The sequence below is a fragment of the Lepisma saccharinum genome, chromosome 5, assembly GCF_977018435.1.
Source record: "Lepisma saccharinum chromosome 5, izLepSacc3.1, whole genome shotgun sequence".
NCBI classification, from domain to species: domain Eukaryota; kingdom Metazoa; phylum Arthropoda; class Insecta; order Zygentoma; family Lepismatidae; genus Lepisma; species Lepisma saccharinum.
In genome coordinates this window covers 39,307,642-39,334,564 of record NC_139233.1, presented here as the reverse complement: position 1 = coordinate 39,334,564, position 26,923 = coordinate 39,307,642, and the positions used below count along the sequence as shown (strand labels likewise).

Here is a 26,923-nt window from a genome sequence, read left to right as displayed (position 1 = left end):
CCTGTACAATAAGCTTTATTTGAGCTTCCTAGACGAAATTGGGGCGGAGTTACAGCACATTTAGTATAGCTAAGCGGGCTCAAAAAGGGAAATTTCTGCTAACTTTGACCTTGAATAATTTAACAATTACAAGACAAACGAAACTAAAAATTTTCATAGTTACTAAGTTCCATGCATAGTTTCAACGCCCCAAATTTCATGATAATCGGAAATGGTCAGGTTGGAAATTACACATATCTGTGTTGATTTGGCATGGAATGACTACATCTTCATACACCGATTTTCGCTTATAACTTTCGACTAAGTCGTTTAAGGACCAGGGTTCCTTATAAAAAATTGATACATGTGCCCTTCTCCATCATCACTGAAAGTTTGTATCATCAGCCCGGAAACACCCTATATAGGTACTGCTGAATGTATATATTTATTTATATGTATTACACACAGTTTATGCCAATCTCCCCCCCCCCCAAAGGAAAGAACCATTTGAAGTGTGTGCAATCTCCCTGGTATTATTGGTTTTGCGTTTCTGGAAAGAAAATTGCTATTTCTCATAAATTTTCGACTCTCTTAGTGAAAAAAGAACAGGGAGCATTAGGCACTTTTAATACACGACTATTAAAAAAATCGCAGCACTTCAGATTGTACCAAAAAAAGCAACGGGAACGTAGTGCTGATCGCATCCCCTCAAAAAAAAATGCCGAGATTACGAATGTGTGGGGCCCTACCATCACATTCCACCACTTACTTGCATGGAACGTTCAGGGATAGCTTGCGAAGGCAAGAAACAAAGACCATTGAGATTTAAATATTACAATGTAGAAGAAGCAATGACAGCTAATTTTTTTTTGCATTTTTAATTCCACCATGACGAGATATTGCTGAGCGTTGAGCCTCGAAACCCTCTCGGCACTCCCTTCACTAAATTGAAATTAGCAGTCTGAGTGACCGAGGGCGTTGAGTGGCATCACCCACTCACAATCCCGCCATTTGAAAATTCCGAGTTTGAGATTCGGCCTGTGCACCGATGTTCCTTTGTGTGATTTATCACTCTCATTGTCACGATTAGTCAGAAGTGGCATGAAGGCGACAGTAGTACAAAAAAGTGTTGCCAAACCAACCCTATGCTCAGATAGGTTAATCGTGACTGAACCTACACTTTAAAGTGGTACTCGGACCAATGTGCAATCAATAATGTAATGAGAATGGGACATCTACGTAGTTACTGAAATACTCACTTATTACCTAACGCTACCCGGTGGTAGAATTTTGAAAATTTTCTATTAAAATCTACTTACCGCCGTAGAGTTAGGCAACACACACAACGCCTTGCAGGGAAGCGAGCATTTCAGGATATAGGTGTCCCATTTTTATTGCCGGTTACCGTACCTCCAAGAAGACAGCGTTACCACTGAACTAAACGGAAGGCATTATGTTAAATAAGAAAATACAAATAAAATCGGAATTAATTGCAAAACTAGCGACATACACATCAAATTTGCAAAACATTATCACGATTACATTTTAAAAGTCCCTGAAAACTCTTAATAAAAACTTTAAAATTTTAATAAGTCCGTAACATTGAACTTTTTACGGGAAAAAACAACAAGCTACAATTTAAAATGATAACTTTTTCGTACAAAATATTCACTTTTACTGTGATACAATTTGGGTACCCACAAGTCCAAGTTTCCCTTAAAAACTGACGTAACGTAGCGTAAGTAGAAGTAAACAGTCTAGTACTCACCATGTGCGTCGATGAGCGAGGCGTTGGCTCGAACTCCGTAGAAATACTTGACCATGTGATCGTCGCCATTTTGCGATGCGATGTGTAATGCGGTTTGGCCTTCATTCTGAAATGTATAAAGAGGAGCATTATATATATATATATATATATTATATATATATATATATATATATATAATATATATATAAATATATATTGATACGCATTCCTGCTATAGTCGACAGTTTTCCCAATTGTCCCAGAAAGCTTGAAAATATAATGGGTAAAATATATGAAACATTCTATCGTTGCTAGTATCAATGCCACGCATAGAGAACCAGAGCCAAATTTAGATGGATATAGGAATTAGGACATATAATATAATAAGACAAGTGGCAAAAAAATATATTTTCTTTATCAACTGAATCGTATATTTCAGAAATCCCATCTCCACAAATCCGTATGTTGAGAAAACACAAAAAAACTATCATGCTCCTTCGAGTAAATTTAGATAAAAAAAAAAATATCAGTTTAAATAATAAAATTAGAAACATTACTATTGTGTTATTGCAAGTAGATGTCTATAAATCTGCAGATTTTCAATCGAGGAAAAACTAAAATGCATCTATATGGTCGATATGGGGTTATGAAATAAATGATTCGATTGAATAATGCAATATTCCAGAATATTGATAATCATCGGCTGATAATTTTACTCTATGATCTTATTAACCTTTTCTAGAGGTCCTTCAGGAACGCCTTCACCAAAACACTAAAGACAGCACCTCCTTCCGGACCCGCATGGATTGCAAATTCTGTTCTCTTGTCTTATTTCTCGATGTGAAGAAAGCTTTGTCATAGTTTTCACACCCATACAAGTTACAACTGCACCTCCCTACTAGATACTGTAAGCTGATCGCCAGTTATCACCTAGAAATAAGATGTGTGGCTTCTATCAATGGACGCACCTCCACGACAAGCCGTATGAACGCAGGGATTCTACAAGGATCACAAATCTTGTACGCCTTCGTCAATGATCTTGTCAATGACTTCTCGTTATTAAAAATATACACATAAAACACAATTCATCCAAAATGTCATCAACCCACTCCATTTTTATTTCAACAGATGGTCATCCAACATTAACATCTCGTCGGCCATTTTGATCAAACTCTACACACACACTAACCATTTTCCTGGTACAGTGTGAACACCTCCTCGTCAGAACGTCCGTCAGTCGAAATCGGTAGAACACGGCAGAGTAAAAGTTCTACCAAAACCGAATGTAACCATATTGAAAGAGGGTGCCTATAGTCTTCAACAGAATCCTGACTTCTGGAAAGATCTGTTTGGTCAATCGTCTGATTCCAGAAAGTGCAAAGGCTGCATATTTAGGAGCTATTTTAAAGAGGGAACTGCATCATTACACACATAGATGCCAAATGCAACAAGGCTAGAAAAAGGATTTCCCATGTCTCGCTCTCTGAACCTTTCACTAACCACAGGATTACATCTCTATCAAATGAGATGTAGTCAATCCTTTTATACGCTACTCCAGCCTGGTCGCAGACATCACTCTCCAACCTTCTGAAGATCCAACTCATACAAAATAGAGCTGCTCGTCTAATAGGAAATTGGCCACGTTCAACTTCTATCTCCCAGATACATCAAGATTTTTTATTTTTTTTATTTGATTTTTTAAATTTTTCTTCGCCTTTTGTGCCTCTTGGCTAATTTGCGAAGATGGGGATGATTGATGAAATGATGAAATTGATGATTGGACATTCACAAACAACTAAACCGGAGCTGGATTCGAACCCGGGACCCTTGGCGTTGCAGCGCGATGTGCTAACCACTCGGCCACAGGGTCCGGCACAGCAAGATTTTGAAATTGGAGATGATTTAGGATGTCTCTGCAAGGAATAAATATACCCTTTGGGCCAAGATCAAAGATCACAGCAACCCGCTTATCAAGAAGATCAACTCAGCCGCTTTCTCACCGTTGGTAATAATTGTTTACTGAACTTTATTTATCGACCATCAATAATAAGATTTTTGGCTTTTCTCTAATTTGAAATAAACGATACCAACTTCCGGGGAAGGGGAGGAGGGTCGACTTACTCGATGCATTGACCGGCCCTCAAAGGGATGTTATATCTTGGCGTTAATCTAAACACAAGTTTAAAAAAATACTTTATAATAATTTGTTAACTTATGTTCTGCGTTCAACATTACATGATTATGAATGAAGTTGCACCATTATGAGTTTTATACTGTGAAAGCAAATTATACTAATTGCACGGTATTTCCAGTTTTTTGACATTTTAATTGAAACTATATTTGTGGTAAACTTTAAATTTTAACCTGATATACCTTGCTTTTGAGATCCAGTTTCCTTTTTCGTAACTGAAAGACTACACGTATATTTAATTAAACATCCACTCTAGAGACCCTTAGGCTTGAATTTGTTAACAAGAGAACGTCTTAAGTGAGAGAGATCAGAGTTCACTTGAAACTCATCTGGGGCCAATTCATATGAAAGCAAGTGCGATATTTTCAGAAATTGCGCATACATGGAATTGTTCGACGAATGCCAATGTCTATAAATAGACTTCACTGCCTTTATAAGTTCCACCTACGTACATTATGGTCGTTGAGGACTGGAGTACTGCATCGGACCACTTGCGCTCGCTCAAACTCGTTCGAATCTCCCACGCTCGAGCGTGCTACGATCGAACGTAACGCATTCGTAGTGGAATGATTGGCAACGTCCAAATTTCGGACCCTAATAAGCAGCACTGTCAACCTAAAGTCCATACATGGAAGGAAACCACTTTATGCAATTACAATTCTAAATAATAATTCCGTATATGAGTTTTTGAACATAAGTTATTGTCGCTTGTGTGTATTTTTATTGTATATTAGGAACAATCCCTGAGAGACAGATGCTGGAGGTTGTACTATGTTATGTACCTTAGAATTATACTGTATTATTAAATATGCTCAGCATAGATTGGAGCCAGACAATGTGATGTTCAGGTTCAGACAGAAAAAACAACCTGCACCTGCAAATAATATAAGATAAATCCTAACTTGAGTATAGAATTCGCATTGAATAAGTATCCTGTTTGAGCTAGAACTTGCATAACTTTCCTTTCAAAAAGTTATAATATATTCTCTTTGCGTATGATCATTGTAGTGCTAGTTCCAAGATTTGAGCCTTGATTTATGTTCTTTCTCTCTACCCTCTCTATCCTCTGTCTTTAACATTCATCTGCCTTTTCTACCCTTCTCCTCCTTCTCTTTTCATTCTTCATGTCCTTTGTCATTTTCCCTTCCTATCTCGCTCTTTCCCTATTTCCTCGTCTTTCGCTCTCTCTATATCTTCCTCTTTATGTTCTCACTACCTGGTTTCTCTACTCTTTAGCATGCGTTCTCTCCTGTCTCTTTGCCTCATTCTATGTGTGAGTGTCTCCATTTCTCTGTTCCATCTTTCTGCCCTATTAAATCTCTCCTCGTCTCTTTAGATCTGTCTCTAGATCTCTCTCATTGGAGAAAGAGACCCCTACGAGAATTCGTGTTGACGTAATGCTTACGTGGAACTAAATCAAGCCGCCCGACCTTCATGGTCAATCAATACGTTCAGGAGCAGGGGAATCCGATGGCCCGGTGCAAGACCGTGTCATCTCCCATCTTGCGATTATCTTTCCCTAATCTCCCTTCTTTTCCTCTCGCAACTTCGTCTGCAATAACTTTCGTTTCCCCTCGCAACGGCTTCGGGGCAAAACCTTCGATTCCGCCTAGGCCCAGCGTATCGAAGACGCCTATCGTTTTACAACGTCCTATAGTTTTATACTGCCCGTAAAATCAATCGAAGCGCAGACATGAAAGGGGATTGGATTTTATTCATTGTCTGACAATGCAGCATAAACGTGTTCAAGGCACTGATAACATTGACTGCGAATCTTTTAATGGAAATTCGAATTACTTTTAGCAGTATCGATATTTAAATCAGCAATTGCAATTATTGTTATTGATGGTATCTACGAGCTATAGTGAATTTCTTGCATCGATCTAGAAATGTAAAAATCTCGATCATATCGTGAAACAATATATGTAAAATAAAAAGCTTCTGACAAGAGCTACCTGAATTAAATATGGGTTTGGTTTCCTCTTTAATATCATTTTCATTTCTTAATATTACTCAGAAATAAATGTTACGCTTTACTTTTTCGGTACTTTGGTTACTAACTAGTTACACCGACCTACGTGGTGGAGTAGTTATCACAGCGCGCTATGACGCCGGGGGTCCCAGGTTCGAATCCCGACATTAACATGGGTTGTGTTTGTGAGTGTCCCTCATCAATTTAATCATACAATCAATCACCCTCGTCGGCGCGATTAGCCAAAAGTGGCAGAAAATCGACGTAAAATAATCTAATAAATATTTGCTATACCTTAAAAAATGCAGATCTGGAAGTTTTACTTGTCACAACGAAACATATGTTGTTTTGTTTTAAACTTTGATTTCATTACGTTTGCTTTATTTTACTTCGCTTTTGTGCCACTTTTGGCTAATTTCGAAGATGGGGATGAGTGATGATATGATGAAATTGATGAATGGACACTCACAAACATCCATGCCCAGGGCGGGATTCGAACCCGGGACCGCTGCCGTCGCAGCGCGATGTGCCAACCACTCCGCCACGGAGGGTGGCTTGTTTTAAGATGCACCAGGAAAATACATGTACACAGAAAGGATGTGATACTTGTTTGAGTTTTTTATAGTCCACTTTAGGCACAGATAAGCTAATCGGGACTGGACCTACAATTTAAAGTGGGATCCGAACCACTATGTGCCTCTACCGGGTATCGAACCCGGAACCCCTTTATTATCAGGTGAGGGCATTCCTACTACGCCACCGGGAAGGCTCTATATACTGGGTGAGTCTTTTAAAAGAGGCCCCGTGGAAAATGTGCTCCTTGCATGTAGGCAAACCTGGTACACGGAGGAGAAGAGCGGGGTAGAGAACAGTCCAGGATATCGGTGCCAAGCAGTTTAGACAACTTGACATAAACGTAAATGAATGAAACATCTCTTCTGTAAATACAGTACAGCGTGACAACAACCTACCTAGAAGAGGTGCTGGAAGTGTCCTCCGTTGACCTCGAGGCACGTGTGCAGACGATACCACATGTTCTGAAAAGCACGGGCGAGGATATCCTGCGGGATGTCCTGGATAGCTGTGAAAATATTGTTTTGGAGTTCTTCGAGTGTGTGAGGGTTGTTGCTATACACCTGTCCCTTTAAAGCTCCCCACAAGAAGAAATCACAGGGTGAGAAATCTGGAGAACGAGGTGGCCAAGGTTGGTTCGTGCCACGGCTGATGACGCGATCAGGCGGGAACACTGACTCAATGCGCGTGATCGTTGCACATGTTGTATGCGCCGTGGCTCCATCCAGCTGAAAGTAAGCGTTCCTTCGCTCATCCTCAGTCAGTTGTTCAACAAACACGTTGAATATGTTACTGATGTAACGAGCCGAGTTCACAGTCTCATGGAAGAACACGGGGATGATGCGGCGTTACGACACGGCACACCAGACACCGAGTTTCTGGGCGTGCAGTGGAACCTCCATGAACATGTGTGGATTGTCACCTGACCAGTGTCGCGTGTTCTGGGAGTTTATGTAGCCTGACAGATAGAACCTTTCATCGGAAAGGAACAAGTAACCATCCTGCAGCACCTCTGGAGCAATATTGGACAGAAACCACTCACAAAACTGCACGCGAGCTGCCTTGTCCACATCCCGCACCTGATGCAAGTTCAAGTCCTGCTTCAGGATCCGCATAGCGGTTGACTGGGTCACCTGCAACTGTCGTGCCAAACGCCGAGATTATTTTCGTGGACTGCGCATCATTAGCTGCGCTGCGTCGCCCACCTTTGCCTCAGTGCGGACAGTCTTTGGACGCACTTTTGGCCTATTCAGCACGGATCCGGTTTCCCGCCATTTTGCAATCAGTTTTTGCATTACTGATTTGGTTGGGGCCTTCGCTGGAACTCCATTCACCGCGAACTCCGTCGTAAACAAATCTGCACACTGTTTCCAAGAACCGAGGCGTGCATACGTCTCGACAACAAAGATACGCTGCTGCACCGTTAACACCATGCTGACCCACGGAACCACACTCACAACTTTCCTCGCCGCTCAACTACACTCAACTGACCTGCACGCTGCCTGCCTCAAGGTTATCATTGGACACTTTCTTTTCAATCCCCCTCTATGTCATGTTGTCGTAACTACTTGGCACCGATATCCTGGACTGTTCACTACCCCGCTCTTCTCTTCGATGTACCAGTGTTGCCTACATGCAAGGAGCACATTTTCCACGGGGCCTCTTTTAAAAGACCCACCCAGTACTTGTGTATGCATTTGAATGCATTTCTTGTGTGAAAAGGCGAGGGTAACAAATTTTCTCGAGTACCATGCTTTTATCGTATTACGAAGTTATCATACTTGTACGCTTAACAGCACTGGGACGTGATTTCGTTTTGATACCACCCGTATTTGTTGTAATTATCAACAATGTTCAAACTTGTTACTATTAACACTCCATGGTGTCTTTCTGTGTGGAAACACAACTCAATACTCTTACCAGATGCATGTTATGAACGCTTATTTTGTGTACATGAATTAATAGCTTAACAAAACCTTTTTCAAGCAGACCTCATCTCCGGAAAGGTATCAAGTCGGGACAGGCCCCGGCACCTACTGACCTGTTTGGTGAGAATGATTGATTTGGTGTTTTTAAGTCCACTTTATGCACAGTAAGGCTAATTGGGACTGGACATACAGTTTAAAGTGGGTTCCGAACCACTATGTGCTTCCACCGGGAATCGAACCCGGGTCCCCTTGATTACAAGGCAACGACGCTACCACTGCGCCATCGGGGAGGCCGGGTGAGAATGAGTCAAGGCAAGAACTTAATAAACTTTTTCCTGCTCTCCCTAAAATAAGCAATAATTAGACTGGATAGTTTGATGAACTAACCGATCTCTAACTACATACTGGTAATGTTTAGGCCAGAGTTCAATCATGGGAGTAACTTGAGACCTAACTTTGGGGGATGGGGGGCAGAGTCGAACTTGGGGCTTACATTTGTAGTGGGGCAGAATCGAAAATTTTTCTATCCCATAAAAATAGCGTCCATGACTATTTTGCTAACTTTTACATTTGTGAAATCATAAAAATTGTTCATTACTTCGCTCCTCGGGTCCAAGGAGGTTAACAAAAGTACCATTAAAGTATACGTTTTAATAAACCTGAAGATTTGTGGGGGGGTCAGTGCCCCCCCCCCCAAGTTACGCGTATGAGTTCAATGACCTAACTGATCTCTAACCTGAGTACCTTTTGTCCGAATGAGGTTATATTTTGTGTATATGCACCCCTTGGCAAAGGTAGATAAAATAATATTATTAACCGAGATCTTAGAGAATTCTTCTCTTTCAGTTCCGCATCTTCGTGGAGAACAGATTCGTCGAAAATTCTTTCTCCAGCGTTGTCTGCCTAAAGCCTCTTGCTCTCATATTCTTTCAATCTTCCTTAACTTAGTCAGCCATCTCAGGAGACTCTTCCCAAAGTAGAAGCACCATCTGGTTTCAAGAATTTCAATTTTCCACTTGCGCCATCCTCTTACGTTCGACACAGGTGTTGGACATCCCTTTCTTATTCCTTCGGTCCTTTACTTACTGCCGCTGCCTCTCACATATCCATTTAGTTCACAGAGCTTCCGTCTTCTCCTCTAGAGACAGCAATAGGAAGTCTAGTTTATATCTATTTGAGGCTCATATGACACCAGATTTTTAGGTGCTAAAACTATATTAAATATGTTGTCATGTGCTAAGAATATGGAAAAATTTGCACTAAAATTTCCAAACTTTATTCATTTGGTTCATTTTATATTGCATACTGAATGTTGAATTAAAGTATCAGGTTGGATCAGAATTTGTAAATCGGTTTCGAGTACATATTTACACGCAGAAAAGATATTTGTTTAATTAAAAGGAAAGTAAGGAAGGAAAGGATAGAGAAGGAAGGGTGGAAGAAAGAGATAGTGACAAAAGATGAAAGAGATAAATATTGGAAGTGAAGAAACGTTAGAAATAAATAAGAGCAAGAGAGGAACAATGAAACAGAAAATAGGGTAACAGAAATAGAAATAGAAAGAGATAAAGAGATAAAAACTTAGGAAGAAAGACGGAGAGAAAAGAACTAAAGATGGAAGAAAAAAGAGGGAGAGAAAATGAAAAATGGAGAGAGATGTATGTCAGGAGGAAGGAGATAAATTAGAATGAAAAGAGAGAGAAGGAACCTGAATACTGAGGGTCGAGGGAAGAAATAAGGAGAGATAAAATGAACAAACGCAGAGAAACAGAAGAATGTGGGAAATCGAGAAAAGAAGAGGAAGGAGGGGAACCATGAAAAGGAAGAGAGAGAATGTGTGTGAAGGCTAGAAAATAAGAATCTTATTAGCCAGATCCACCGAAGCCAAGCATTCCTGAATTTCGCCTACCCGAGCGAAATTGCATAGGGACGTCATCGCACATCAAATCCTTGACAGATGCTTCACTGACGGGGGCATTTCTGATTAACCGCCCGATTAGCTCGTCCCTCCGGAGGCAGCGCGATCGATTCCCGACTCGGGTTCCACATTTATAGCCCAAAGGTGTTTGCCTCGCTTAATGACTTGTGTGTCTGTCGCCACCGAGTACACAATAGCTGTGTGTTTAATTTGAAGGCGCGGAAAGCGATCGCGATGTATTCATCGAGTTAAAGCAGGCGGAACGGTGATCGCTGCTGCCACCTGGTAGTAGATTTTGCAAATAGACCCGATATTTTGTATTTTGATGATTTATAGGCACTACAAACTTGGTGAGTATAACGGTCAAATATTGAGTAACAGGTAATTAACCTAATTGCCCGTTATTAAGAATTAATTACAATTGGTAATATTATAATCCGTCACGAATAACTGCCTTAGCCAACGGTAACTTACTCAACCACAGTTTTTCGCCCAAATCCGGATTTACATGCATTCATATAGGGAATAGCAGGAAAAGAGCAACTTCTAAACCAATGGACCGAATTGGATGAGATTTTAACCAGCGGAAGACCACATCATTAAAGTACTGATTCCAAGATTTGAGCCTAATCAGAACAGAACTACGGGAGTTATTAATTATTAAATATCCATCGCTGGATTCAATGGGAGACTGTATCCCTGTGGAGATAGCGCTCTCTGTCCGTGCCTGACACAATAGCGGAGGATTTAGCCTAATCTCTGCACGAAGGGTTGCTACCAGAGGTTAAGGACCGGACTGAGCGTTGACCAGGATAGGAGGACAACGGTCAAAGCACCAGAAACAATAAATAGGTACCTAAACACAGAGACTAGAGCGTCACCACGTTCAAATCTTGAATAAAAGGGATGATAAGGAACAGCGAAGAAACAGTTTGCCTAGAATCGCCACCGGAGTGTGAGCTACGCGCGACCTAGCTCCGAGTCGCGATCAGACCCGTGGTCTGGATTTGTCTTTTACTCGCGTGAGTGTTTAGAGCCATGGAGTAGAACAGAGTAGACCCAGGGGGATAGTTTCCCCCTCGCCGTCAACGCATCCGTGCACATACGTGTTGTACGTGAGAATAACGCCAGACACGTCCACCTGTGTTAATCGTCCGAAACAACGTCCTAAGTAGTAGAAGTTAATAACAATTGATAGCAAAGTTAATACCGAAGTGCATAACAGTCAATACGAAAGTTAATAACATTTAATATCCATGTGTGTCCATGGGAACCCGCAAATGGCTCATTACGTATGTTCGGCTCATCTCCCAAGCCACGTATCTCTACGTACGAGTGACCGCGAAGGACTGACCTATTACTGCGCTAGTTGTCGTATGGAGTCGACAGTGTACGTGTACCGTCATGGACGTGCCAGTGAAGTGAACAAGTAAAGCCAGGATCCGATGATGCCAGGCACGTATCCAGAGGGGGGCTTAGGGGGCTCGAGCCCCCCCCGAAAGTTTTAGGTTTACACTAGATAGAATGAGTTTTTTTTGTTTCTTGTGGTGTGAAATAAAATAATCTGACAATAATTTAAGGAAAGAAATAATTATCGAGGCAAGACGGAGAATGTTCCGTAACCCTGTAATTGATAATAGCACGTATCCAAGATGGGGCACAGGGGGCTCGACCCTCTCCCCAGGAAAGTTTTCACTTTACGTTAGATAAAATTTGGTTTTTCGCTTCTTAAATAATGTGAAAATAATGTAAGGAGAGAGATAATTACCGAGGCAAGACGGAGCATGTTTTATACCCCTGTTATTATTAAAAGCACGTAGCCAAGGTGGGGATGAGGTGGCTCGAGCCCCCCCCCCCTCTCAGGAAATTTTTAAATTTACACTAGATAAAATTAGATTTTTGGCGTCTTGAATAATGTGAAGATAATAAATTTATAAATCTGAGAGAAATAATTATCGAGACAAGACTGAGAGTGTTCTATAACCCTATTATTGCCAATAGCACGTATCCAAGGTGGGAATCAGGAGGCTTGAGCCCCCTTCAGGATTTTTTTTCTGTTTACACTAGATAAAATTAGGATTTTGGCTTCTTGAATAATGTCATGATAATTTGGGAGAAATAATTATCGAGACAAGATGGAGAATGTTCTATAACCCTGTTATTGTTAATAGCACGTATCCAAGGTGGGGTTGATGTGGCTCGAGGCCCCCTTCCCAGGATTTTTTTTATTTTACACTAGATAAAATCAGGTTTTTGGCTTTTTGAATAATGTGAGGATGATTTAAGGAGATAGACAAGTATCGAGGCAAGACGAAGAATGTTTTATAACCCTGTTGTTGGTAATATTGCACGTACACTTTTCTTGCGCTTTCGGTGATGTCTCAGCAAACTTGAGGACTATGTAGAGACTTGCCAGCATTTGGAAGCTGCACAACAAAGGTAGAGCCGCACGTAGGGCGATTCGTTGTAATTTCTAATCTCTGGAAGGCGGGAGAGGGTACGTTCTTGAATGAGAGAAGGAGTCAATTACTGGCGATATTAACGAATCGTTTTATCTGCGGAACGTTCTACAATATAATGAGGATATAAATACGCCGATTCAATTTTTCGATTGATGTGTACAAAGAATCGGTTAATGAGATTTCAGAGGTAATTGTGACAATTCATACAGTCGATTGGTGATCAGATCAGTCAGCGTCCTCTGGTTGCTTTATAAGATATAGTGATTCGAAAATGAAGACATTGACGACAGCAGAACATCCGGGGCCTCAGAGAAGTGCTAGCTCGGTTCGAGGGCCGAAGAGATCAAGGCCTCTCTCTCTCTTTCTCTCTCTCTCTCTCTCTCTCTCTCTAAAGTGAATATTTCATCAGTACCGGATATTAAACTGCATAGAACTGAAAATCAAAGTTTTGAGTGATGATTTAGTTTTGCCAGAACTAAACTTCGTATATGCAGTCTGAGAATTTCATGATATAAAAAAATACTTTTGTTTAAGCCTACTGGGTTCGAAACACATTCAAACACTTAACTACCATAAAGAGACAGCCGAAAATTTTATGAATGTCGAGAAGAGAAAGCAATGTAGACATTTTAGGCGGAAATTGCACGCTCTACCAGGACCCAAATCAGGACTCTACCAACTGAGCCACCTAGTCATCCTTGACTTCAACCGATTTTTCGTTACAATGTCTACATAGTACATGTCCTGTGTATATCAAATCGTAAGGTGTTGCCTGTATAGTGAACAAGCACAGAAAATATAGGAGAGAAGAAAACTGAGGAGCATTATCACCGGTTGAGGATATTTTTTCTGTAGTCAACAAGAGCTACTACTTCAAGGTGACAATGACAGTGGCCTAATAAGGGAGATTTCACACCATGTCGCCTGAAGATTAGGTTTGTGCGGCCTTTTGTGTCGCTACGGTGTGAAACGTTGCTGTTGATTGGCCCATTCCTATCGACATGTATCGCGTGTCCCTTCGGTCTGAAACCTTCCTAAGTCTTGAAAATCCAAGTCACAAGGATGGAAAATTAGGGCCTTGTTAAGGTTAGGTGGGAAGGCAGGCAGACGACAGCACCCTAAAGGATCATATTCAAACCTGCAGGAAGAACGCATCTTACTTCAATCTCCAATACGATGATAAAAACTTCTGGTGAGTTCATTTTTAAAAATGTGTCCGAGATAAAAAGAGGCGTGCCCAGGATTTTCGGAAGGGAGAGGGGTTACGCATACTATTGTTGGTGGTCAGTCCTGATTTTGCCATTTTATCACTGTCTTTGACGTTCCTCTTTTTTTTTTTTTTTTTAAAAAAAAAAAAAAGGAATACTGGGTCAAATGGGGTTATTACCTCACCAACCCTCCCTTGGGCACGTCACTGGAGATAAATGAGTAAGCATTTGATCATACTGGGAGACGAAACATTAGATGTGTTGGGAACGGAAGGGTTTTCATTATGCGTTAATTGTTTAGTGATCCACCTGTATTCGACAAGACTTCCTTTGTTTCGTGCCGATGTATAACAAGACTACGGAAGCTGTGACAGGCATTTTTGAACACTTGTGAGTGCTAAGGCCTGAATCTGAACAATTTGGTGGGTTTCGGCTTTTATAAGAGCTGAAAAAATGGGAGGACAAGACACGTTAGTGGTGTTCAGGCTCGAATCGGAGATAAATATTCGAGAGCTGTCTGCGTCCAGTTCGCAACCCACAATTTGGATCTCGCGTTGTCGAGTGGATTGTTCATCCCGTGCATCCATCGTAAAAACACTCAAAGATACCATATATGTTTTTATACCTGATGAGAAGAAATGGACAAACACACATACTGAGATGGTTCCGGCACACATTATTAATGCATGGAAACAGAGGAGTCGAGTGGTAAAAAATGTTCCGATTTCACGTTCTGATTAAAATGATAGCCTTACAGTGGCAACGATTTAAGGGATAGTTGCTCCCCATTTTTTATTTTTCTGCTTCAAAATTTTCTGCCTCTTAATGTTAAGCCTTGGCTACCAAGAGAAAGTAAACTTTCCTTGCAACGCCCTCCGCATACCCCCCCCCCCGCCCCGTTTTGGAACCCAATTGCCACGACTGGTCTTAAACATACAATTGTGAGGTTCTTACTATACCCCTTAAAAAAATGGTGTTGAGCCCCCCCCGAAAGGAATTCCTGGATACGTGCCTGGATGATGCCAGATGGAGCTGCCGACTGATCCACTTTCGCCAACCAGGATAACAGCGAAGTACAACGCTGGAGTGTGGACGTCTTCCAAAACTGTAGGACCACTTTCACCCGGCCCTGGTCAGAGGGAATGCAGCGAAGGTAAGATCCAACCATGTGCGTGTGTGAGAGAGATGACACCAATCTACCGCGAATCTGCATAAATCAAATCATTGCATAACTTAAATCAGTGCTATGGCATAACTAGACATCGTTATTCCGGCGGACTATTCAACGTTATAGATCAGAGTTTATGTTAACAGCAAACAATAGTTCATTGAAATATATTTGTACCTTCAGAAAAGATAAAAGGGTTCGCACAAATAACAATTATTCACATTATACTTAAAATCCTAAACGGTAAATGGTAAAAGGCAATGTAGCCAAGAAATAGCATGAGTATGGTCAAAGTATTAATTAGTCTAACCTTTGTAATTGTTATATTGTCACAATATGCCATGGAATGTGTGTATGAATGAGAGATCGAGTGAAAGAGGGCAAGATGTACTGTTTATTTATCTGTGTTCTAATATATGTGTATATTCTGAACCACCGTAGTACTAAGACGTCATTTCAGGTTCTTGAAAGCAAATCCTCCTAGGTTTATTCTCGGTAACTCCGACTGTAGGCAGGTGTCACGGGGAGCGATTCTGCGGTGTTGCGTTGCTTTGTCGTCGTCGCTCAGTTTAGTTTAGCTCAGTTAGTTTTGTTTTTTAAAAAAAGCACGTAACAAAGAGTTAGGCATTTTTCGACTTTAATATTTGGTATTCTATTATTTTTTCTTTATTTAGAGTCGCTTTCTGTTAGTTTTGGCAAATGGCGACAATGGTGATGAATGATAGGTAAACTAGTGAAAGAAATTACCTTCTGCCGCAAAGGTGACCAACCCACGGCACGAGTGGCACTAGTGGCCTTGTAAGTGACACGTGCAATGTAGCCACGCATATAAAGTTAATAATATATTAGACAATGAATGAAGTATGTGGATAATGAATTTAAATTATTTGTAAAAAGAAAAAGTCATTTAATTTCCAGGGGGAACAACCCCTCCCTCCTTTCCTATCTTTTCTGACAACCATGGCAGCTTCGCAAACTCCATGACCTTCCTTCATCCTCCACTACTCTCATTGCTGTATATTTCCGATTGCCCGTGACACACAGTCGTAAGATATAAAATTATTTTCCCCTTCTTCCAACAGTTAACGTTTGGAGGGGGAGTTACGCTAAGGTGGAGTGGCACTTCAAGACTGTGCACATAATAGTAGTATTGATTGATTGATTTGGAGTATTAAGTCTACTTTATGCACAGTAAGGCTAATCGGGACTGGACCTACAGTTTAAAGTGGGATCCGAACCACTGTGTGCCTACACCAGATATCGAACCCGGGACCCATTGATTACAAGGCTACGACGCTTCTACTGCGCCATAGGGGAGGCCCTCTGTGTACTGTAATCGAGCTAAAGTGGGGAAAGAGAGTGGGTTTATGCAAGAAAAATATAAAAAATGCATTTTTAGGCAAAATTTATTACCAGTCTCGATACAACATGGAATGAATATGAAACATTCATGCAAAGGAATAAAATAGGCAGACAAAAACATGATGACTGAATGAAATTTATGAAAGCACACACAGAGAATCAGGGACCCGAACGCGGAACCTTCTGTAGCGAGTTTGTGAATCGATAACTGAACGCAGTCGGCTGTTTGAGATTGTGACTGATACAATAATATAGAGCGGACCCAGACGTTTCCGTGTGAAGCGAACTGAACCTCGACCCAATAAAAATAAGCAGGCATAAGAGTGAAGGAGAGAGAAAGAAAACAAGAGACAAAATGGATTGAAAGAAAAGATAACGAAAAGGAAAAGAGATATGAAGGAATTTTAAAAAGCAGAGATGAAATGAACAATATCACTTGCTGTTAAGTCACTTTCAATTCCATGGCAAAATGTCCGATACAGAGCACAAAACATTGTACCCCTTGTTTCTTTTAACAATAATCCGTCCGCCGACAATGTATTTTCTGATAGGGGGAAATCACATTGTTTGAGCTGAATTGTTACACAACAGCTTGTATCAACAATACTGCACAGAATTTCTTTGTTTCTTCGAACACAGTCGTTCAGAACTGCGCTGAAGGCAATGAGAGCCGGGAACCTTACTGCTTCAAAGGGTTACATTTGCATGTAAAATGCCCCTTCTTTCACCAAAATTTAGAAAAATGCATAATATGACTTCTAAAAGGCCGAAAAATTTCGGTCAAAAATGCAAAAAAATGCCCCAACAAAGGCATCCCAATTTATTCAGTTACGTGTAAAACACGTTCCTATCTACTTATGCAATGTTTCAGCCTTAACAAAAAAAAGATACATTTGCATCAAAATCCTAGCCCTAGTGATAACCACTCAGCAGCGGAGCCCGACACTCTCTCGTGAAGAAACGTGTTATGAAAATCTATTGGAAATATTGTGAGCAGCCGATCCCCGTGGTGGAGTGGTTAGAACAATGTACTACGACACCAGCCTGGACATTGGTGTTCTTTGCGAATGTCCGTTCATCAATTTCATCATATAAATCGTCCTCAGCTTCGCGATTAACCAAAAGTGACAGAAAAGCGAAGTAAAACAAACAAAACAAAGCAATACTGTAACCACTTTGGTGGTGGTAGGGGGAGGTAAACTCAGCCCTGGCAGGGATGAAACTTTATATCTCTTGCTCCCCCGTGAATTCGTACCTTAATAATACCTGTTGAATTCATCTGAGCAGCTTTTGTTTGATATAGTCCCCCCTCGGGAGTCAATGTGCGTAGCGTGAAGTAAAGGAAGCCCATAGATCAGTCATGACGGAGAAGATGAACTGGCGGTATTTATTAGGAGCGAAAGCCACTCTATGACGCAGCCAATCGGGGTGCAGCCTCCAGGCATTGGGTTTCAATCAACGCAAGAAGCCCTCTCTCTCACCGACACTCCACACTCCACGGATTCTTCACATGAAAGGTTTCCCGGGAGCCTACAATCAAGTTCGATTAAGTTTCCGCGCCGTTCGGTGCCTTTAATGGAAAAACTTTGCAGGGCTATTCACGGAAGAATCCACCCGTGCCATGCTCTTATCCCCTTTCTGTCGTTTTTTTTGTTTTTATGTAGAGAAAATAATACTCGTGTTTAGTACTTTTCGATTACAAAGTTGCAGAAGGGGATTTACCGGGTGTAGGATCTGGCAACACTTTCTACAGCAGCAAATATCTTGTCTCGTACAAATACCTTAAAATCGGAGACCGTGGAAACTTTGGAAACATTGCTTGGTCAAGAATTATACAGGCTGATTCTCTCTCTAAGAGACCTAAATACTTCATACACTTACCTTGTTACAAAACGATGTCTGTATAGAGCAGTGGTTCTCAAACTTCGTGATATAGCGCCCCGATCAAAGCAATTTTACTCATAAATACCTTTCTAATTTTTAAACTTTATCCATTGATTTATATGTATATCCTCTTTCCTCTCCTACACTCCATCCTTCGTCTTTTTTCAGCCTCATTCTCTTTGCCTCTTTCTTTCCATATCCCTCCTCTCCATTTCTTCCTATGTCATTCTTTCTCACTTCCTACATATATTCGTTATATATTGTAGATGGCTAGGGATGCGGGTGCAGAACGATTGCTTCCTAGTGTACTTCTCGTCCGGTTTCCTCCGTCTCCTGGAATGCTCCGACTTGCAGAGGAGAATTCCACAGGAAACGGAGGTTGCAAAGTACAGCGGAACTGGCTACTATTTAAGCGAAGGGTGCCCTGTCACCAGGGCTTATTTCAGTTGTAATCAGTTGGTGGATCATTGATAGTAGCAGCCAGTGCCGCCGTCAGGAAGCAGAGGTAAGTGCTGGCGCATCCCTCAGCCACCTACCCTTCTCCTCCTAATCTTAATTGGTTAGCTCAGTAAACGATAAAACATCATCTGACCTTATCTCATTTCTCGCTTGGCTTGCGAGAGGTACTGGGATTGTTGCCCAGCATCTCCACCACTTAAATCGTCTACTTTACCATATTGATAGAGCACTTATTTCGGGAGAAATGAGACAAGGTCAGATGATGTTTTACCGTTTACTGAGCTAACCAAATAAGATTAGGAGGAGAAGGGTAGGTGGCTGAGGGATGCGCCAGCACTTACCTCTGCTTCCTGACGGCGGCACTGGCTGCTACTATCAATGATTCACCAACTAATTACAACTGAAATAAGCCCTGGTGACAAGGCACCCTTCGCTTAAATAGTAGCCAGTTCCGCTGTACTTTGCAACCTCCGTTTCCTGTGGAATTCTCCTCTGCAAGTCGGAGCATTCCAGGAGACGGAGGAAACCGGACGAGAAGTACACTAGGAAGCAATCGTTCTGCACCCGCATCCCTAGCCATCTACAATATACTTCTCTTCTTCTTCTTTATTCTATCCTATATTTCTTTCGATGTCTCTGCCTCTCTCACTCTCTAACCTATCTTTCTCTTGATCTCTCTTTCCTATCGTTTTTCGATTTCCCTCTCTGTCTATCCTATCCTCCTTTCGTTCTTTCTATCCTATCTTTCTTTCGTTTTTCTCTCTATCCTATCTTTCTTTAGTTCTTTCTCTCTATATATACTGTATTTCGTTCTTTCTCTCTCTCTCTTTCTCTATCTATCTACCTATCTTTTCTTTCTTTCGATCTTTCTTACCTCTTTCTTTTTCCTTCTCACCCCCTCTTGATCCTTAATTGCATTTTCTCTTTCCCTCCGCTCTATTATCTTTCTTTCTCCCATCATATCTTACTTTCTACGACATTATCTCTATCCTCCCCTCTGTTCTTTCTCTTACTATCCCTCTCACCCGGCTCAGGAGGAACCTCTCCCCCGAGCATCGTAGCAAATACGAACTATAAGAAAAGCAGTAAGTACTTATGCTTCTACTTACATTCTGGCAGTCAATGTCGGCGCCGTATTCAATGAGGATCTTGGTCATGTCGACATCGCGGCGCCTGGCCGCCAGGTGGAGCGCTGTGTCGCCCTTGTCCGTCTTTGACTTGAGTTGTTCCTGAGGGTCCACGGTCAGAAGCTCCCTGCACATGGACTGGTTCCCAGCCTCGACGGCCAGCAGCAAAGGGATCTTCCCTGACTGGAAGGACAAAAAGGTAAAACAGTCACTAGCGACATCTCTACCAGATAGAGAGAACTAATGTGAACATTTTATATCATCGAATTGCATTATATCTCTTCAGAAGGAGAAATTGACGAGGAACATTTGTTTTCATGTCTGGTACCAATAAATAACCAAAGAAAGAAGACCAAGCGGTATATATTTGTTCAAGTTATTGCTACTACAAGAAATGACGGTGAAACGTTGTTTTTTTTATCATGAATTTAACCCAGAATAACTCTTCCGTGCATCAACCACGTCAACTATATTTTCCAAAGTTTTTGTTTTGAAGTCTGCTGTTTTGACACACGCTGGCCGATTTCGATCAATTACAGTCGCTGACCAGTTTTTCGAGGTATCTAGCTGCTATGAGAAATTTCAATATCAAAAGTTCACGATTTACGACAGTTAAATTGATCGAAATAAATGTTTTAGGTGCGTCAACACATAGCTTATTTTGCACCCCTTAAATTGTACGGGGTCCAACCCATTATCGTAACTAAAATGAACACTTTTCTCTGAGGACTTGCTTATCCATGTTAAAAATTGAGGCTGTAAATGGGCACTCGGCAGATATAAGGACAAAACACAGGACAACACAGCCCTACAAAAGATTTTACTGGCTTCAGGTCCAGTCGCCAGAACCTCGTTGACCTGCACAAAGTAGTTACCTGGATGTACTACGGGGAAGTGAGGTTGACTCTTGGGTCCGTTACCAGAAGGCCTTACACGCCCTACAACAGTAAAAGTCTCCAATGTACGCAACCTCCTTAACCAAACTTTCATTGACAAGTTGCAGACCAAATGATGCGCTAAAATTGCTAGGAGTTTATCCAAAAACGCTGTCTGTGCCAGTGAAGCTAAACCTTCGTGAGACGCAGGTTAAATGTTATTTTCAAAGTCGATGCCCAATACCAATTTTACTCCTAAATACCCTCCTAATTGTTTTATACATTAATTAATATGTACCAATGAAATTATATATTATTAAATAAATTATAGCGCAATCATCAAGAGTAATCGTTCGATTATGTCTAGGCTTCTTGGCAAATATAAAATGAGGTTTAAACTATGTCAACCAATGCATCTAGTGAAATTTGTAGTTTGCTCAGGCCGGCATCATTAAATGAATTTGTTCAGTGCTGATTTTTATTGCCATGTTGTATTTTGAAATACTGTAGGACAAAATTTTTATGCATTGCTACTCACCAATTCTGTCAGAGAAGCAGGGTTAGTGTCAGAACGACACCAAATTGTCGACGAAATATTATGAAATTTACAGGCCAAGTATGTATATGTGGAAAGTGTTTTGGATTTTTTCATTTTTATTGTAAGTTGCAAAGCGACGCTAACTAACTAACTAACTCTCTAGCCTTCTTAAACCCGAAGGTTCATGGCTGCAGCAACACAGGCCTTCCAACTGTCCCTATCTTGAGCAAAATCTATATACACTTTTCCATCCCTACCGATTTCCTTTAGGTCTATCTCAACGTTGTCCCTCCATCTCCGTCTTGGCCTTCCTACAGGTTTCTTACCATCAGGTTTCCCATCGAGAATCCTGTAAACTCCTCTTTCCTCTCCCATTCGTGCCACATGGCCTGCCCACCTAAGTCTTCTTGATTTAATTATTCTAATAATATCAGGACATGAATACAAATTATGTAGTTCTAAATTATGCAACCTTCTCCACTCACCTGTCTCCTCATCCCTTTTAGGTCCAAATATTCCCCTAAGGATTATATTTTCAAATACTCTCAATTTATGTTCCTCTTTCAATGTAAGGGACCAAGTTTCACACCCATATAATACTACAGGCAAAATTACTGTTTTGTATATTTTAACTTTTAGTTTCTTGGATATTAAAGGAGAAGACAAAAGTTTATGAAGAGAGAAGTAACATGCATTTCCTGAATTAAGCCTACTTTTTATTTCCTCTTTAATATAATTTTCAAACTGGTTCAAATGAGTTGTTATCAATAATTAGATTTTGATTATTACCTAACCTAGATAGCGATTTACGTACACAATACTCCAATAAATATGATAAATTAAATGGCAATTTACTTACATTATTATACTTCATTTACATGACGAAACGCCCAACAATGATGTTTTTGTGAACTATAAAGTAAATAAACACTATACTACTAAAAGACGTAATAAAAATAAAATTGTTTTACTTATACGCGTAGTTCATGGTAGTAAAGGGAAATGCATATCTTGTGTCTCAAAATTTGTGTACTTTTTCCTTCAGCAGTTCCTGTCATCTATCCACACTTTTATGAACTAAAAGAAATAATTTAAAGGAGTCAAAAGAACCGCTGTGCCAATTGCTCGCTTCCTATTTGCAGAACCGTAAGCAGTACGTGACGTATAAAGACCACACATCCTCCGAGATAAGAGTCACCTCTGGAGTAGCTCAGGGGCCTAACCTGGGGCCACTTCTTTTCACATTAGCCTACTTATTAACGACTTGCCTGATTCATTTGAAAATTCACACAAATTGCTGTTTGCAGATGACCTGAAATTTTACAGGAAAATAAGCAAATAAGATGACTGTGTTCAACTTCAAAATGATATTACAAAGTTAGAAACGTGGACAATAAACAATGATTTAACACTAAATATCAATAAATGCCATTTTGTAACATATACTCGAGAGAAAAACCCAGTTGATTTTCAGTATCAAATATACAACCATACTCTAGCAAGACATTTTATAGTCAAGGATTTAGGGGTTATTTTTTATTCAAATCTTACTTTTAATAAACACGTAGAACAAATAATTAGTGAAGCGTTCAAGAACCTTGGGTTTATTCTTAGAATGGGGAGGGACTTCAAGAGTATAGAGGCACTAAAAGTTTTGTATTATTCATATGTAAGACCAAAACTCGAATATGCATCTGTTGTATGGAATACAGACACAGCAAAGTACAGTGTAGCAATTGAAAGAGTCCAATCGAGATTTCTTAGATTTTTAAAATACAAATTTCAGAAAGTTTACCTCTCATTTGAACACTACGACAACCTAATATATGAATGTCGGTTTACAAAGCTGCGTCGTAGACGAACGTTACAGGAAATAGTATTCTTGTGGAAGTTGTTAAATCACGAAGTAGATGCTGAACATCTACTCTGCCAGATAATTTTTCGAATCCCGTCGTCGAAAACTAGACTCAAGAATGAAGTTTTTCTTATAAAGAAGGCTAGATCGGAAATTAAAAAGAAATCTCCATTGTGGAGAATGTGCACCAGTTACAATAAATTGCTAATCAAGAATAATACCATTGACATTTTTTCTATGAACCTAATGGACCTCAGTGAAGCCACTATTAACACAATGGCCTAAGCTTAAACACATAATTTCCTAATAAAATTATGTGATAAAGTATATATATATATATATATATATATATATATATATGTGTGTGTGTGTGTGTGTGTGTGTGTGTGTGTGGTGTGTGTTTATATATATATATATATATATATCATTTCGCTATATATATTACAGAAATATATGTAATTGTATTCACTATGTATCCTTCATATGGGCTCTGTAATTAGGTATGTACCTGTTGATTTCAATAAATAAGTAAATAAATATTTCTCCAATAAGCACGTGCGTCGAGGATTCCGCATAGAGGCAAGAAATAGAAAGGAAATTTAGGGTGTGTACAGAATTAAAATTTTTACATGAAACCAATAAATAACTCGGGGAAAACCATAGTCGTAACTGAAACCCCGCCTAAAAATGACCCACGATTACATTTTTTTGGGTTTGAAGAATCTCTAACACGAAGGTTATGAATTGTAATTATGAAATATTTTATAGTTTATTATTCCGCCCCCTAAATTAAATTATGAAATATCCATCTTTACAATTCCAGCGCCCTCCTTAAAATAAAACCTGCGTACGCCTGTGGCACAGAAGGGTACTTTCATCGGCTGATATTCCGTGTGATACTCTAAAAATGCGTAAATTGAGAAGATGAGACACGATCGCCTCAAAGAAAGCAAAATTATTCATTTAACTGTGTCAATTGATATACGAAAAGCGCATCAACCTCAAGTCGATGCATTTCGAGTTCTGCGTGTGCATTTTTAACACTCGACTCGGTAAGTTGGTTATGTCTATGTAAAAATAAGAAAACACAATTTTGTCGCTTTGGGTCTAAATGTATGTGTAGTCATCGGGAGATGCGGCGATGACAAAGGAAAAATAATATAAACATTGCATTTTAAATATTTTAGAGAAGAAGTGAAAAAATTAGTCAGAATTATTCGCGTATTTGCGCGAAATTAGTCACGTGACACCATGAAACCGCTAGAAATACGCAAGAGATTCCCTAAGTTTAGCGTATCGAAAGGAGAGCCCAGTTCTACCCCCTGTGACCAACCCCCCCCCCGCTACGTTTCCTATTGAGTGCAATGGTGTCAGGCGGCGCAAGTCCTCGCAGAAGGTCTGTGAATCTAAGGTCCCGCCGCTCCCAAGTGTCTGTTATTCCCAGTATTGTAAACTTACACAGAATACATGAAAGTAATGGTGCATAGAAAAGAAATTATAAGTAAGCAAAAGCATCAATTTACCCACGGTTAGTGCTGGAAAGAACTGGAAAAAGAGCAGTTCCGGATCCAATACATTTCCTTCATAGTATTTCCCTTATTTTGTTTCGATCCTGCGGTTCAATTTTATCGATTTCGAAAAAAAAAACGTTCTTGCTTTACAAAACACGGAGTACTTTCTATTGTTGTGAGTAATTCGGATTTTAAATCACGTTCGTAATATTATAGTAAAAAATGTTAGAAACCTAAAATTTTGTATTTTCGATAGAATTTTGTTTTCCAATTTCGGAACTTCTCATCGGACGGAAATGTATGGTAAACAAACTCAGAATTTGTCATTTTCTTTGAGTGTGGACATACGCTTGCAGCACCCTGAGATATTATTATCACTCAGATACTAGAATATGAATCGCATCGCATTACTTTGGCGTATACCGTGGAGAAATGTTGCCCCCTTTCTCTGGTTGAAAGATTTACCATTACGTGTGGCAAGTCTTGCGATGACTACGTAAAAATGTCACACTTCGCCATTGGTGTACACCCAATAAAAACATCATCACGCACTCCTCGGTATAAAATTATTGGTTCAACAGAGCGCTATTAAACTATTTCTAAAGACGGAGATCCTATTGCATATACTTACGCAAAACTATTCAAACTTCGCTTTTTCGCTTCGGTACCACACAGATACGTCGCATGGAATGTCTGATGCTAGTCACAAGGCAGTGGACCTCTTATCGTGACTGATCTCCATCGAAGAGGGCGTAATTTTCGATCCAATAGGATACCACGAGTGTCGTGTCAGCCAATGGGAATTCGAGAACAGAAGTTTTCCCACACCGTGCGACCATGGACTCAAAAGTCATCAAACTGATAAAATTTTGACAGAATTGAAATCTTGGAAAGGCGTATTATAGAAATGTCATAATTTAGAACAACCTACTTATTTCTCTTATGCAATTTAAATATCGGGCTCTTTCTCGTTTTTTATACGTCAGAAATTGCTCGAAACTCTATTTCTATTATCAATTTGAGAGCTGCATATATACACATTGCACTGATAATTATAGAATAGAATAATAATAGAATACGCGTTGATTCCACGCATTTTAGATCAGGCCTTGTCAACACACTGTAATCGTGCACATATGGTCTGCAGAAGGTTTCGTCGCTTGCGTTCATGCAAGTACAGGCGGGAAGCTTACGGAGCACGGAAACGTTTGCTGACCTCCACAAATGCAAGTTTTTGGCTGCAGCCATTTTTAGACATTAAAAATGTGAAGTATCTGTAAGAGAAAACTTCTACTTTAGAAAATTCAATTTCGTTTATGTACGAATTTCTTCAATTATTTTCACTCGCATAAAACTAAATATAATAAACTCATTTAATGAACAAGACTATTTTAAATTATGTTTTCATTTCTTAGCAATGTTTGTGATGGAACTAATCTTGTAATATTGTGCCACCTAATATCAGAAAATACGTGTAGGAGTGTCCTAAAAGACTACAGAAACGTACTACGTATATGGATAATATTGGTGTAATAAGCACTGTATCATACCCGAATGATTGAAAGTTAATAATAACGCACATTCATTTGAAGACAAATTTACGATATTTTTGTTATTTTTTAAAGTGCACTCAGAGGAAGAAAACAAGAAGCCTTGGAAATGTGGTTCTACCAAAGAAGTTCATCTTGAGTTTTTGGACTTTTATCTACTGCATAAAATATTTAAATACGTACCTACGTTTCGGAGGCTAATTCTGCCTCCGTCCTCAGGGTAGTGTGTATATCTAATGAATCATTGTTCAGTCCCTGGGCATATGATGTGTTGGGGGACGGCATCTACTATGGGGTGTAAGATCTGCTGCCTTGGAATATTATTTCCAGTGGCCAAGGCTTCACCTCGTTTGCTGGTCATAAAGACCTGTTGTTAGTGAGGGTGCCGGGGTGAGGGCAAATTTATCTTAAGTCAACTTCATACACACATGCGGAAGGCTAATCGGGACTGGACCTACATTTTAAAATGTGCCTCCACAGGGATCGAACAGGGTACCCTTTGACTATGTGCCGACAGTTCTACTACTACGCCATCGGGGAGGCCCCTACGTGTACATTGGAAAATCTACGGAGAAATTGAAACATTTGCAGAAGGTAGAAGAAATTTAGAAATACA

At 40.1% G+C, this 26,923-nt stretch overlaps 1 protein-coding gene across 2 annotated transcripts in view; it reads right to left on the bottom strand.

Moving 5' to 3' along the window:
- Positions 1-26,923, bottom strand: part of nompC (no mechanoreceptor potential C) — a 213,664-nt gene that overhangs the window by 73,483 nt on the left and 113,258 nt on the right. For both annotated transcript variants that reach the window (XM_083122460.1, XM_083122459.1), the window contains 2 exons: positions 19,961-20,161; positions 1,748-1,853 (listed from right to left, as the gene is read on the bottom strand). In XM_083122460.1, coding sequence (XP_082978586.1) covers positions 1,748-1,853; positions 19,961-20,161 — 307 coding nt within the window. The remainder of the gene's footprint in view (positions 1-1,747; positions 1,854-19,960; positions 20,162-26,923) is intronic.